The 14770-nt window shown below is 33.3% G+C and overlaps 1 protein-coding gene across 5 annotated transcripts in view; it reads left to right on the forward strand.

Moving 5' to 3' along the window:
• Positions 1-14770, forward strand: part of PRKG1 (protein kinase cGMP-dependent 1) — a 1115289-nt gene that overhangs the window by 990356 nt on the left and 110163 nt on the right. For all 5 annotated transcript variants that reach the window (XM_001917682.5, XM_070225075.1, XM_070225081.1 and 2 more), the window contains one exon: positions 12719-12793. In XM_001917682.5, coding sequence (XP_001917717.1) covers positions 12719-12793 — 75 coding nt within the window. The remainder of the gene's footprint in view (positions 1-12718; positions 12794-14770) is intronic.

Consider the following 14770-nt stretch of genomic DNA (forward strand, 5'->3'; position numbering starts at 1 on the left):
CTATTAACCAGCTGGCTTCAGCTTTCCACACTGGCAGATAAAAATGGTGTGAGTAATGTTTGGGATTATGAGTGTTAGAGTCGAGTTGCCTCCATTCAGATCCCAATGTTGACATTTACTAGCCATGTGACCTTGGGTAAATTACTTAATTGTCTCAGCTTCAGTTGCTCTATTGGTAAAACAGGGAAAATTCATGAAAAATAGTTTGCACTATCCCTAGCACGTGCTAGTTATTATTTTCATGTTTTGCTTGATATTTTTGTTATTACTAGAGTCTATAAGCATTAACCTGTGACATTAAAGGATACATTTATCTCTTAGCTTCTAATGATTTTTTCTTGTTACATCTTTATTTTCCTTTCCAGTCATGTAATGAAAGCAGAAATAAAAAGTCCAGTGACATTGATTTTTGTAAAAACCTTAAGCTAGGGACTAACCTTGTCTTTGTTTCAAAGAGTTTCAAGGCACAAATCACATAAATATACTAAAAAGATATTTTGAGATAGATTTATTGTGCCATCTTAGTATTTCATTTTCAATTTACTTTAAAAAAAATCAAGGACTTTCATAGTATTTTATGTTTCCATGCCATTTTTCATAGTCAAAGTCCTCTAAAGGCAAGTTTTAAATAGCTACAAAACAGTATTGTTTTAACTGATATCTGATATAATCGATACTTCTACATAAACTGAAATATATCAGCTATGGACTTTTAGTGTTTTTAATAAATGTGGCTTATTTATTTTTAGACAATTTTGATAAGAATTTTTGTCAGTTGTATGAATTTATAAATTGAGTAATTTCTAAGTAGATAAGCTTGAAAAATATTTAATAGATTAAATATCCACTGTTGCCATAGACTCTGCTTTGAAAAGAGAAAAATCTGGAAAAACAATTGAACATTAATTTGTGTATTCTTATTAAGAAAATGGATATCAAAATGGCCTTAGAATTGAGAATCTACTGCATTATAAGAAAAGTTAAATAATTTAGTATTGATATTTTATTTCCATTAGGGGAAATAGATTCTTTTAATAAAATTAACTGGCGATACATATATATATGAAGCATCATCATCGGCTTTTATGTCAAAACAGTGGTATTTTGGCCCATAAAATGAATGACAAAAAGAATAATGCATAATGTCTACTTTTGTTAATATGTATTTGATATAGTCAGGTAAAGAGAGTTTCTCAGAATAATTGGTCAGCCACAGAAATCTGTTCACTACATGGACTGTCTGATTTAAGTATAGTTGGGGGTTTTTTCTTAAGGAAAATGAAACTTACAAATTTGGCGTAGTGTTAGGGCAATTTATACTTAGAAGCATATTTTCCTCTATAACCTAAAAGGCTAAGCTATCACATGAGATTTTATTCTAATTTTTCCCGCTTTTAATTGGAAATTAAAGTTGTGCTACATTTTCGAATCTTTTCTTTCACTTTAATTGCAATTGGGATTCATGGATATAAATGTCATTATAGTCCAAAATAATTACCCTCATTTAATGTCCTATATATAATTCAGTGGTAAATTGTTAAGTGTTTTAAACCACTTCATCCATATTTATATTAGTGTATGTCTTCATTAGGACCCAAAACTTAGATAAGGAGTTCATTTTAACTAAACTCTTGTCCTAGAGGTTCATCCTTCATATAGATGGATGCTCAAAGATGCACACAGGACTTTCAACTCACTTACCTTGAACATTAAATAAAACTTTGTTTCAAAAAACTTAAAGGTTTGCCTGTCTTCTGCTGGTCACACACATGAATGAATGAATGAGTAAGCAAATAGACAAGTCCATCCATATATTCATGAATTTCATTTCAAATTTCTATTATACACCAAGCAATATGCTATTTCCTATAATTATTGATGAATAAGATAGATTAGGCCCCTGATCTCATGAGACGTAATTCTAGTGTGGGAAAGATACAGATATGTAAACAAAGTAGTTTTTAGCAATTGATAAGTGCTGGGATGAAAATAAAATCAGAGTGAAAACAGTAGAGTTTGGGCTACTTTGCATTGGTTAGTCAGAGACTTATCTGAAGAGAACACACTTGAGCTGAGACCTGAATGGCATGAAGAAAAAGCCATGCAAAGATCTAGAAAAAAAATGTTCTAGGCAGAGGACAGAGACCCTGAGGTAGATGCAAGCTTTATGTATTCTAAGTTCAGAGGGAACATAGTAGGATAAGTCAGTCACAGGGGTCAGAGAGGAGTGACGTGATCTGATTTAGATTTTTAAAAGATTACCCTGCCTACTGGGTAAGGACAAGAGGGGAAGTATGGGAAAAGACAATTATAGTAATTCCTGAGAGACAATGGTGGCTGTAAGCAAAGGGGACTAGAAAAAACAGAATTCATGTCAGATTATCCAAGGTAGAATTACAGGATTTAGTGTTGGTTTATATATGGGTGTGGCAGGATGAGCGGAAGAGAATGATCTAGAACAGGGATCTGCAAACTTTTTCTGTAAAGGATGTGATAGTAAATATTTTCAGCTTTACAGACCATACTGTCTCTGTTACAGCTAGTCAAGTTTGCTGTTTCATGTAAAAGCAGCCATAGACAATATATAAAACAATGAGTGTGGCTGTGTTGCAATAAAACTTTATTTATGAAAGCAAGTAATGGGCCAAATTTGGCCTATCGGCAGAAGTTTGCTGACCCCTGACCTAGAATAACTCCTTAAACAAATAAGAAAGGTTTTCTCTTCTGGAAATCCTTATCATGCAGATGCTAACAGATCTGTGAGACCCCAGCTCTCCTACATTAGTGCCACCATCCAAGATCTGATGGATAAAGTAGGGACCCTGGGCCTGTTGAAGAGAAGATTTCCTTATCCAGGGAAGCCCTTCCCCTACTCCCATTTCCCAGGCCTCTTCCCGCATTGGCTGGAGTAAACCAACAGGTGCCCAGATTGCGTGCTGGTTTTGATGTTCTTTACTACCCATGTATAGTAGAGTTCTTAGCCAAATACAGGGTGATGGATTTGGCATATTTAGAGATTTTTGTGTTATGCTGCCACGTATTCTATTATTTATGTAACTGTGCTTTTTAGAAATATTTTATATTACATTATCACTGTATTAGTATATTAATATTTATTATTTGTAGCTATAAATTCTTTAATATGGTATTTATTCTTTTAACTTCCCTTTGAAAATATATACAGAATTTAATGTATTTCTCTACTTCAAAAATACATTAAATGTGAGGTGATTAAATTCCAGGACTAGGGATACTTTTAGGTGTTATAGATATTGATGAAATAACTACTTCATTAATTTCTTCAGCAAGCATTTGTTGAGTGTATTCTGCTCACATGTCAAAAAAGCTGGACATCAAAGAGCTCACTGTCTGGTGAAGGTGACGGACCGAAAACCACCAATTCTAGAACTGTGTGAAAGTGCTTTGAAAAGGCAACCACAAAGCATCAGCGGGACTCAGAAAGGGGCATGTAAGTGAGGGTGGGACAGAAGTGAGTGGCCTAGGACAGCACTTCTCCAAGGATCTGTGCTCAGGGGCAGTTTTGTTTCATCTTAATTTCTAATCTATCATAAACAGATGCTTTTATAAAGTACAATACAAATGGATTACTAGAAAAATAAAACAAAAAAGCCATAAAAATAAATACCCACTTTTAAAAAATATTAGATTGAGCAGACATAAAATTGTATTTCAATAAAAATGTCAGAACAAACATAACACTGGATAAAAGGAAAAGAATTACAGAAATTGATCATGTTGTCCTTGAAAGTGTGTATAAGCAGTAAGAAAGAGAATGGCTATGATACTTATTTTGCAGTCATAGGGAAACCAAAATTTATGAGTGAAATAGCAATTCTCTGTCCTAAATGCAATAGGTACACTTTCAAAGAACAGTGTGTATGTCAAATATTTATTCTTAATGTGCCTGTTTCTTGCTTGTTAACTCTTCGATCTAGGTTGGATTGATGGAAACACCACTTGTAGGGAATAATGTGTATCTAAACTGTTTTATTTTTTGTTTAATACACTGAGTAGAGACACTAGTCTCAAAGAAGTTTCTTGTTGGAAATGGAAGAAATGATTTTTAAAAGAATTTCAACACAGTCAGGATATTCATTTTTATTTTTTACCCGAAATGGAACAAGCGATGGCCCATTTACATTAATCCTTAATTAATAGCCAGTTCTATCAATTGATCCTGTAAAGCTATGGTTAAATTTAAATTATCTTTCAATAGAACAAATGGATTCTGGATTTTGTACACTTTGGGTTACGATTAGCAAACTAATCTTAAAATTTCACACAATTAACATTATCCTCCTGTGTATGATTTGTATGCAGTTTGTACCAAATGTTTCTCACCTTATGAGTTTGACAATAACTAAACAAGTCTATACTCTGTTCAAAAATACAAGACCACTGATCCTGCCCTTGGATGTCTCATCAACGTCAAATTGCTATAATAGCTTCTAAATTTCTCTACATATTTCTTCACAAACCAGTAACAGTCTAACAATCATACTTTGAGTAGCACTAGTCTACCAAAGACTTCAGAATTCAATCATGCTTAAGTAAGGGTGAAGTATATATAAGAATCTTTTCTTTATTCAATTGAGGTAACTTTGGTTTATAATGTTATATAAATTTCAGGTGTGCATCATTATATGTTGACTTCTGTGTAGACTACATCAAGTTCACCACCAGAATTCTAATTGCCATCTGTCACTGTACACGTGTGCCCCTTGACCCCTTTGCCCTCCCCTACCCCTTATATATGAATCTTGTATATAACTACTTAAGATAGAATATTTACAAATTCAAAGTGGTTTAGGGGAAATTCTCAAAACACTTTTTTAAAACACAGTTTTCTCTTATTACATTCTTTATTAAGAATAAACGTTATATTAAGATATAACATATTCTTAACAGTTAAAGATTAAAAGTCAAAACGAATGAAAAATAAAACTTTCAGCCAGAAACTATTGCCAATGCTTCAACATAAAACTATTAGATAAACAAATATACAAATAAGATTGAGAAATTTAGTCAGTCTATACGGGATATTTCTACATAATCAAGCATGTCCTACATTGTATTTTTTTTCCCTTCATTTAACCACTAAGTTGGTTGTTGTATAAGCACAAACATAGCCTAAAGGAAAATAAGAACTACAACAATACAATTCCAACTTTGAAATAACATTGAAAAATGTTTAGAAGAATATGTGCCAAAATATTAATGTTTGGCTCTGGCCTGTGGAATTATAAGTAATCTTTTATTCCTTAGAGTTTTTTATTGCCTTCCAGAATTTCAACATATTACCATTGGGATCAGAGAAAAACAGTCTTAAAATTCAAAACCAGGCCATATCATTTGACTAATATAATATGCCTAGTCAACTCGATAAGGCTCTGCCCTGGAGAAGACTAATTATGTAGACACATTAGACATGACAACTTGGTTAATAATATGTGAATTTTTGTTCCTCAAAAATTAGAGTAAGTGAAATGGGAGGGTTCCTGAAATCAATTCTTAACTTTTGATTTCTTTGGTCATTAGGCCAATTTGGATCATTATGTTCAAAGTTTGATTCTTTTAAGGCATATAATTAGAATCAGGAAATGATTTAAATTAAATGTGTGTTATTTGTAATCAATTTTCCCTAATGAATAATACCCATGATAGGTATGGGATTATTGTTACAAAGGAAAGACAGAGACAAACAAACGTCTAACAGTCTGGTGTGTGTAATTTCTCTTGCAAATATAAACATATGTGCAGAATAAAAAAATACAGATAAGAAAACCATTTGCTCATAAAAGTGTCACTGCTTTCTCTGAAATTGTTATCATATATAGTTTTGAGTAGATGACATTCTTTTTATAGACACTAGAGCCTTTCTGCTGATAAGCATTCAATCACTGCTCACCTCCTACCTTGTGTTATAATTGTTTGTTTCTTATCTCTGATATAAAGCTGTTAATTCCTTAAGGGTGTATCTTAGTCTGTTTGCATAATCCACAGTAGATTGTGTCATTCCTTATATATAGTAGGCATTGCATAAATGCATATACATGTCTGAATAGATGGATGGATGGATGGATAAATGGATGGAGGGATAATTGGAAGGATATGGACGTTGGTTGTTTTTATTGTCTTTGGGTCTCATTTTCCCTCTAAAGAAACATACATTCATATGGTACTTGATAAAATAAACCACTAATAATAATGACTGTGCTAGTTATAAATGAAACAATCAAAAAATAAGAAAGAAGAGCCTTTACCTGAAGCCACAAAGTGAATTAACAGATTTTCTCGATAAAAGTGCCAAAATAATGAAGTCTAAAATCTTAGATAAGTAACGTGTCCTAACTAATTTGAGAGACTAACTTTCTACTTTCTTTTAACAAATATATTTTTAAAGGATTTAGCCAAGAATCAGGTTCAGAAAGTCTAATGGGCTATAATCATATACACCTGTCAAATTAAGAGAGCTTTGTCAAGAGTTCAGATAATGCTTGAGAAACATTTTGCTTAGCACTATTGGAGTATTTGCAATACTTTCTGGTTTAAGATTATTACTTTTGACTCATTTTGACTTATAATCTTTAACTGTTAAGAATAGATTACCATCTTATTTAAGGATGTAATCAAGAAAAGAAACCATAAATCAGTTTTGAGATTTTCGCCCACTCTATTATTTTAAATTTTTTTTCTTCCTTTTCTCTGCAAAGCCCCAGTACATAGTTGTGTATCATAGTTGTAGGTCATCTCTCATTCTATTTTGAGTTTGAAAAGATTCTGTTTTAAACATTTTTACACAAGATTCCTAAACAACATAATGGAATAGAGAATAGGAGATCACAAAGACTAAATTGACTAATATATATTATTGAATATATACATGATTTATGAATATAAAAAGTGTTTTGTAAGCTGTAAAGTGAAATATAAATGCTGTTATTTTTTGGCAGCATGATAATGCTGATCTCTGATATTTGGACTGGCTTTCTAATAATATAATAGCCCTTTTCTCTCTAGATGAAATCTCATCATATCACAACCAAAGAACGAAATTATACACTTTTTAGGCATACCACTGAGTAATCAGCTCCCTTCAGAAGGATGTTTTGGCTTAATAATGAAAACATCTTAATAACTGAAATTATTACCCACTGAGTTACTGTCACTATAATGTTCTAAACAGACAAATTTCCTAGAATGAGAAACACAGCCTTTTAACTGATATTTCTTAAGGAAAATAAACATCATTCTTGATATAAAAGGGTCATCAGTTCCCCTCTCTCCCTCTTTCCTGTTTTCCTTCCTCCCTTCCTCCCTTCTTCCATCCATCCTTCTCTCCTTTCTTCATCACTTCTTCCTCCCTCTTTCTTTTCCACCCCTCCTTTGCAAGTATGTTTAAACTACCAGCATTAAACATAAAAGGAATTTTCCATTTGTTCTCTTTCTACCTCTGTGTACTCAAAAAATAGCATTTTAACCACCTCCTTAAAAAAGGCTGTCAAAACTTGTTAAAATTGCATTTCACATCCCAAGAAAAGTAACAGGAAAGTGCCTCATACTTAGTGTGTGTGCAATAAATTTCGCTGTTAAAATGCCCTAAAGTACAGTCTTCTTTCTTTTTTTTTTTCCGAGGAAGATTCACCCTGAGCTAACATCTGTGCCAATCTTCCTCTATTTTGTATGTGGGTTACCACCACCACATGGTCCCTGGTGAGTGGTGTTGGTCCATACCCGGGAATAGAACTTGGGCCGCTAAAGCAAAGCACGCTGAACTTAACGACTAGGCCATGGGGCTGGCCCCAAATTCTTTTGCTCATTAAAGTCTCCTTCACTTATTCTTAAATTATGTCTAAAGTGTGTGAAATTGGCTATTTTATTTTACAGTGCTAAGATGTAACTCACACATGAATTGTGAGTTTGTTTTAAAAGGACGTTTAATGAATTTCCTCTAGTCTCCTATATTTGTTATAACTGCCAAATAATATTTTATGACTTCTACTCATTCAGTTGTTAAAGTTTTCAAAACATTTCGTTATAATTCCTTTCTGAAGAGAACAACAAAAACAATCTTCTCCTTTGGTAGTCAAGAAATATCATAGAACCTGAGTAAATACTTAAAAAGACACCTGATGCCTATAGTAATACTTTGCGAAATGTCTGTTTGATGAGGGTCCACACAGAGGGCAGGTGCTCCCACAGAGGATCTGTGAGTGGGAGAAGTGGAACACTAATTAGTTCGTACTTTCTCCAGGAGTGGTAAATTCTGTAATGCCATAAATTATGCTTATCAGGATGTCTTAAATTATTGATTGATCAGTGCAGAGATACACAGACAGAGACAGTCATTTGGAACTTGTTAATAATGCTTGAGAAGCTGACACTTTCTTAACTTCTAGTTAAATATAATGGTTGACTTTTTGTTTGAGGAGACTTAGAATATTAGCAGGATGCATTTGCTTCATGTTTTGAAAAATGTTATTTGGCCAGGATTGCTTTCCAAATAAAGATTATTTACAAAGGACATATGGTTCCAATTCCAAAGCCAAGATTATAGTTCTGGATATTTTTATTTTGAAAAGAAATTCCATATGTTTAATCTATAATCAAGAGTATGAGTATAAATGTTTTTATACATAGTTGCCCCCTCTTTCATCTGTGTATGTATGTGTGTGAGTGTGTTGGTGTCTGTGTGTGTCAAGATGAGTACATAGATATTCTATGATGTGTGTTCATGTAAAGACCTATTATTTGCCTGAGAAGATATTGCTTATGGAGTTTTTAGAGATAAAAGTGTACATTTATGCTCTAATATTAAGTTAAAAATTGTAGCTTCTTTGCAATTACAACTCTATAAACAACAACAATAAAGCTATGCAGGGGCCGGCCCTGTGGCTGAGTGGTTAAGTTCTCACACTCAGCTTCCTGGCTGCCCAGGGTTTCTCTGGTTTGGATCCTGGGCGCGGACATGGCACCACTTGTTGGGCTACGTTGAGGTGGCATTCCCACATGCCACAACTAGAAGGACCCACAACTGAAATATACAACTATGTACTGGGGGGATTTGGGGAGATAAAGCAGAAAAAAAAGAAGATTGGCAACAGTTGTCAGTTCAGGTGCCAATCTTCAAAAAAAGAAAAAAGAAAAAAAGCTAACGCAGAAAAAAATAAAAAGAAATACATAAAAATGTTCCCATTAATTATTTGCAGTTAGAGAAGTATGAGTGATTTCTTAATTTCTTCTCTCAGTTTTTAAAATATTTTCCATAATAAAAATTGACTGCATTTTAAATGAAAAGGGTTTTCCTCAATTAGAAGGAATTTCTTTCAAAAATAATTTTTTAGCATAGCAAGATAGGGGCTTTTTATAAGCCCATATCATTTCCTTTATTTTCTCATCTAGTAGTAAACAAAATGAATAACTGTTGGATCATTAGCACCACATAGAAAAATTCATACTTTAAATCAAAGACACTTAAGAAAACTTATATGGAAAAGTCATATTTCAAATACTTCTTTTGTTCATTCTTTCTAAATGTGATACTTGTCATTGAGTATGACTAATATTTAACAAAAATGGATATAATGTGTTTTATTCCAATCAGGCTCAACTTACTTTTAAACTCATTGCTGTGATTGAATGGCATGTACTTTTAAAACTCTGTATAACTTCACCAGATGTAGGCTTTTTCAATTGTATACTTTGCTAATAGAAATTTCAAACTATATTTTCAAAAAGTGATCTGCCTAGTTTTAACCAAACCTAGTGGGATGAACAGATTTTCTTAAATTAAAAAGTCATCGTCATTATCAAATTTGTCATCAGTGCACTCTCTAATTCTTTAATAATATACTATCCCGCCTAAGACATCTTTAGCTCAAATAGATACTAGGAGGAAGACAGGATTTTTTTTTAATAAGTTGAGTTCTCAAAATTACTGTGAGTTTTAAATGTGTAAGAACACAATCTCAATATATCCAAATGCATTTGGAAAGCCAAATTGTATTGGTTGTTGCTCTCTGGTTTTACCACATAATAGTCTTTGGTTCCTATCTGTCAATGCCTTTTCACAACGTTTTGGATTTGGTTGTATTAAAAATGTCTAAGTATTGTAACGTACAGGAGGGGGTGTTAGTAGAATATATATGATAATCCTGTACGTGCTGCAAAATTGCAGTCATCTTGGACGAGTAACTTAAAATCCCTGTACTTAAATTTCATATTATCTATAAAAACAGAAAATCAACCAGATAGTGTCAATTTTTTCATAATGAAAGAAAGTATTTTACTTTACAATGTAAACACATCTACCCTGAGGATGTTTTTCTAAAAGTAGACTTTCTCTAAGCAATGACCAAGACACTCCATGGAAAGGTGGAAAAGTTACCATATAAAGAACAATGGCAAAAATCATATCTGAACATTATTCTCAACCATGGGAATTATATTTATCATTTATTTTATCATTAATTATATACTGATGAAAATTTTATAAGGACTGCTGCCTATTGCTCATTCATTCAGCCTACATTCATTTGATGTTCGTTAATATAACTCATTACGGAAAACTTTCCACTAGATTATGATTCTTGATTCCTTGGCCTTCTGTCTAGTCATTTTCTTTTGGTCTCTTTTTGTATTAGAAATAGTGTATTTAGCCCAGCATTCTAGTTACCCTGTCCCCCGATGAGATCTTTACTGAAGGGCTTGGGATAATAGTTGCTCCGTTCCCCTTCAACCAGCCCAGAAGCAGAGCATCAAGTTCTTCTGTATAGGTTTAGGGGAAAAAAAAGCGTATGTTAAAGTGATTAAGCAACCTTTAAATTTAAATTAGCAAACATCCTGTATGTTTCAGGACCTGACGATGCATATTTTGTTGTTTAATATTCACAACACACAAAGCCATTCACATGTGTTCAGATTCAAGACGTTTAAAATTAAAATGTAATTTCTTACAGCATTTTAAAATTCTCCATCCACATATAGGATATTGCTAGAGATTCATTACTTATCTTCAAGGCATAGTGTTTGGATAGGAGCCTCAGTGTATGTTTTAAGAGTATGAAGAAGGATGATCGCCTCCTTTCTTGTCAGTCTTCACACTTACTGGCTTGATGACTTTAGGTCAGTTTCTTAACTCATGCCTTAGTACCCTCATCTATAAAATGGAGATAATACTAACTCATAGGATCACTGTAAGAGTATTTGTCATTACATGCACAGTATTTGTTACTACATGTAAAGCACATAGAACAATGCCTGGCATATAAGCGCTATGTAGGTGAGGGCTCTGATTATTATGTGAGCACTCAGATTTCTGAATGCAGACTTTCCTTTTGTTCCTTCATTCAGTCTAGTTCAGCGGTTGCCAAAAGTGTAGTGCACAAAAGAGTTACTGTATCTGATTGCATTCAGTAATTTTCAAGTATGATTCTCTTCTTTTTAATATTTTTTTTTAAAGATTGGCACCTGAGCTAACAACTGTTGCCAATCTTCTTTTTTTTTCCTGCTTTTTTCTCCCCCAATCCCCCCAGTACATACTTGTATGTTTTAGTTGTGGGTCCTGCTAGTTGTGGCATGTGGAACACCACCTCAATATGGCCTAATGAGCGGTGCCATGTCAACGCCCAGGATCCGAACCCTGGGCTGCCAAAGTGGAGCACGCAGACTTAACCACTTGGCCATGGGGCTGGCCCCCTCAAGTATGATTCTTATGTGTGTTTGTGTGTGTATTCATTTTGTCCTGATTCTATAACATCTTATATTATAGATATATAATAGATCAGACTTCACTGTATAAAGTAAATCTGAACACAGTTCTAGGTACATAATAAAATATTGAGGATATTGGGTTTAAACAGTTACATTATTCTTCTTTGTTCACGCTAAAGTCAATGTCTTCATTACCCCAAAATAAGTTGAATTTTCTATAATTTTCTCCTTTCATTTTTCTATCTTTGGCGTATTTATTTTGCCTTTGAAGATTAGTTTATTATTTTGTTAAGTGGAGACAATGGTGCCTGTCTTTTACAGTTTGTTCGAGCATTGGAATTAATATATGTTCATGATAATTAAAAGAACAGTGCAGGGGCCAGCTGGTGTCGTAGTGGTTGGTTTCTTGCTCTTTGCTTTGGCAACCCAGGGTTTGTGAGTTCCAATCCTGGGTGTGGACCCACACACTGCTCATCAAGCCGTGCTTTGGGGGTGTCCCACATACAAAATGGAGGAGGATTGGCACAGATGTTAGCTTAGGGCTACTCTTCCTCAAGCAAAAAGAGGAAGAGTGGCAACAGGTGTTAGCTCAGGGCCAATCTTCCTCACCAAAAAAAAAAAAAGACCAGTGCATACAGTAGGCATTCCATAATTAGTAGATCTTGTTGTTATTTCACCATTATAACTGACTCATTAACTTTGTGATATATGTCATTTTGTGTGTCACAGACTTTATTCCACCCAATTCTTTTGCCAGATATGGTTCTAGGTGTTGGGAACTATAGAGGTGAACAAGATTGAAGAGATCCCTCCTCTGAGAGTTTATATCATTGTCTGAAATATTTCTTAATGATGTAACTAGATTAAGTATCTAATTCATTTACATTTAGATTCTTTTAGATTGTTTCAATATATCATTGACTGGGTTGTCATTGTTACAACTTTGTAGAAGATTTATCCTAATCACCATGTTTTCCTCTGGCAGCTCTTTTAAGCATTTGATCGGAGGACTGGATGATGTTTCTAATAAGGCATATGAGGATGCAGAAGCTAAAGCAAAGTAAGTGACATTTTTTCTTTGGCCTTAATCTTGATTTTTAAAAAGTTGATTTTGAATAGACATAAGATCAAATGTTTTGTTGGACTTAAAGTCGAACACTCTGACAGGAAGAAACTAATTAAGAGGAAAAAGAAACAAATTATTCAAGGTAATTACTACATAGTATGCTTACTTAGTAAGTACGTATCTTAAACATGAAACCTTAATTTTGTGAAGAAGATCATCTCAACAAGGGAAAATGGTTAGTTTAAAATCCAATATACACAATTGAATGTAATACGTTATTTCTCTCACTAAAAATATTTTCTCAATGAATGGTAGTTGTGTTCAATAGTGTTTGTGAAATTGTACGAAAAATAATAAGGCTAGAAATATTTCCTGTGTGAATACATTGTTGCCTTACACTGAACTTCGTTGACACTAAATTGTCAGAATGATATGAGACAGTACATATCCCATTAATCATCAGTTTTGTACAACAAAATACAATTTTATCTACAAGAATAATTTACTTCAAAACAAAGGTTTAATTTTTTTGAAAAAGATTCGAAGTAATCTGAGATTGGCTTTTTCTGCAAACATTTTAGATTACTTTATGAAAACCTAATCTCTATAATCCTCCTTTCTTCTCCCTAAGGCAGTAACTTAAGTAAATGGATATCAAATCTAGTATTTGATATCATAGAGGATACCAAAAGGATTAAATTGACAAAATTTATTGGTAAATAGATAATTCAGGGCCAGAATTTGATTGGTTGGTTTTGTAGTAACCTAAAAGTTAAAAGAAAGAAATCATTTATTTTGCCTTGAGAATCTATAAAGATTAAAAATTTGGCCTAGAACTGAAGAACTAAGGGCTACAATTTACGTTGACCTAATAACATCCCATTATTCTCCAAGTTGAGTAAATATATTCACAACGTCTTCTTTACACAGTATGCTTTTGTTCCCTCTGCTCTTTGGAGGGACAGACTTACATCCTGAGGTCAGATGCCAGCAGTGCCTCTGCCAAGATTTGCTCAGGAAATTACACTGGCCTGTTTTAACCCCAAATTCCACATCATCATCAATATTGCCTGTACTGTGGGTGATATTAATTTTTATGATTTTCTCCAATAGGTTAAAATATGCATTAGTGCTAAATTAGACTTTAGTTTCTGGTATTAGCACTAATCCAACTGAGATGATAGAGGGCGGCATTTAAGGTACTTTATTAGTTTTAAAAGTTATAAAACTCCATTTGTTATTATTGGACTTTATTCCTAGAAGAGCATTTAGTTGCTATGTAAAAACTAGTATTTATACTTTATGTTAGCATATTCTTCTTAAATATATATATTAAATTAAAATTACCATGGGTCATTTTATACATGTGTATCATATTATACACATTTATATGTATATATATATATATATATATATATAACTGGTGGTAATCTTAAAAATTCATCTAAAATCTACTTGAGCAACTATCCAAATATTCTTAGAGTTGCTAGAAAAAGTAAAAGGTCTTTTAAACTAATGTATTCTATGATCTATTTCTGTTACCCTGTTAATCTTTAGACCGATTCTCTAATGAAAGTTTTGCATAACTCTTATTTACGCTACCCAAAGTCAATGCCTGTCACAGGCTTAAAATTGATCAGTGATGGGAAAGTGACTGTGAATTAATCATCTCCTTCTCAGTGTACTATTGGCTTTATAATGATAACTGTGTGTGTCTTGTGAGTTCGTGCCATTCATGGGTTCACTTTCATGTGCTTCAACTAAAGGTAGAAAGGAAAACAAATACACTGAAGGTCAGATTCAGACAGTTAGGAGATTGATGTGGCAACATTTCTTCCTATTAGAAAATAATTGGTCAATATGAAAACTATGACCCTGAATGAGGGCCAGAAACCTCGTGTACTGCTCCTGGCTTTGTTATTCCCAGCCAAGTGATCTTGGTCATGACTCAACACCTGTTTCTCAATCTCA

Source organism: Equus caballus, chromosome 1, assembly GCF_041296265.1.
Source record: "Equus caballus isolate H_3958 breed thoroughbred chromosome 1, TB-T2T, whole genome shotgun sequence".
In the NCBI taxonomy this organism is placed as follows: Eukaryota; Metazoa; Chordata; class Mammalia; order Perissodactyla; family Equidae; genus Equus; species Equus caballus.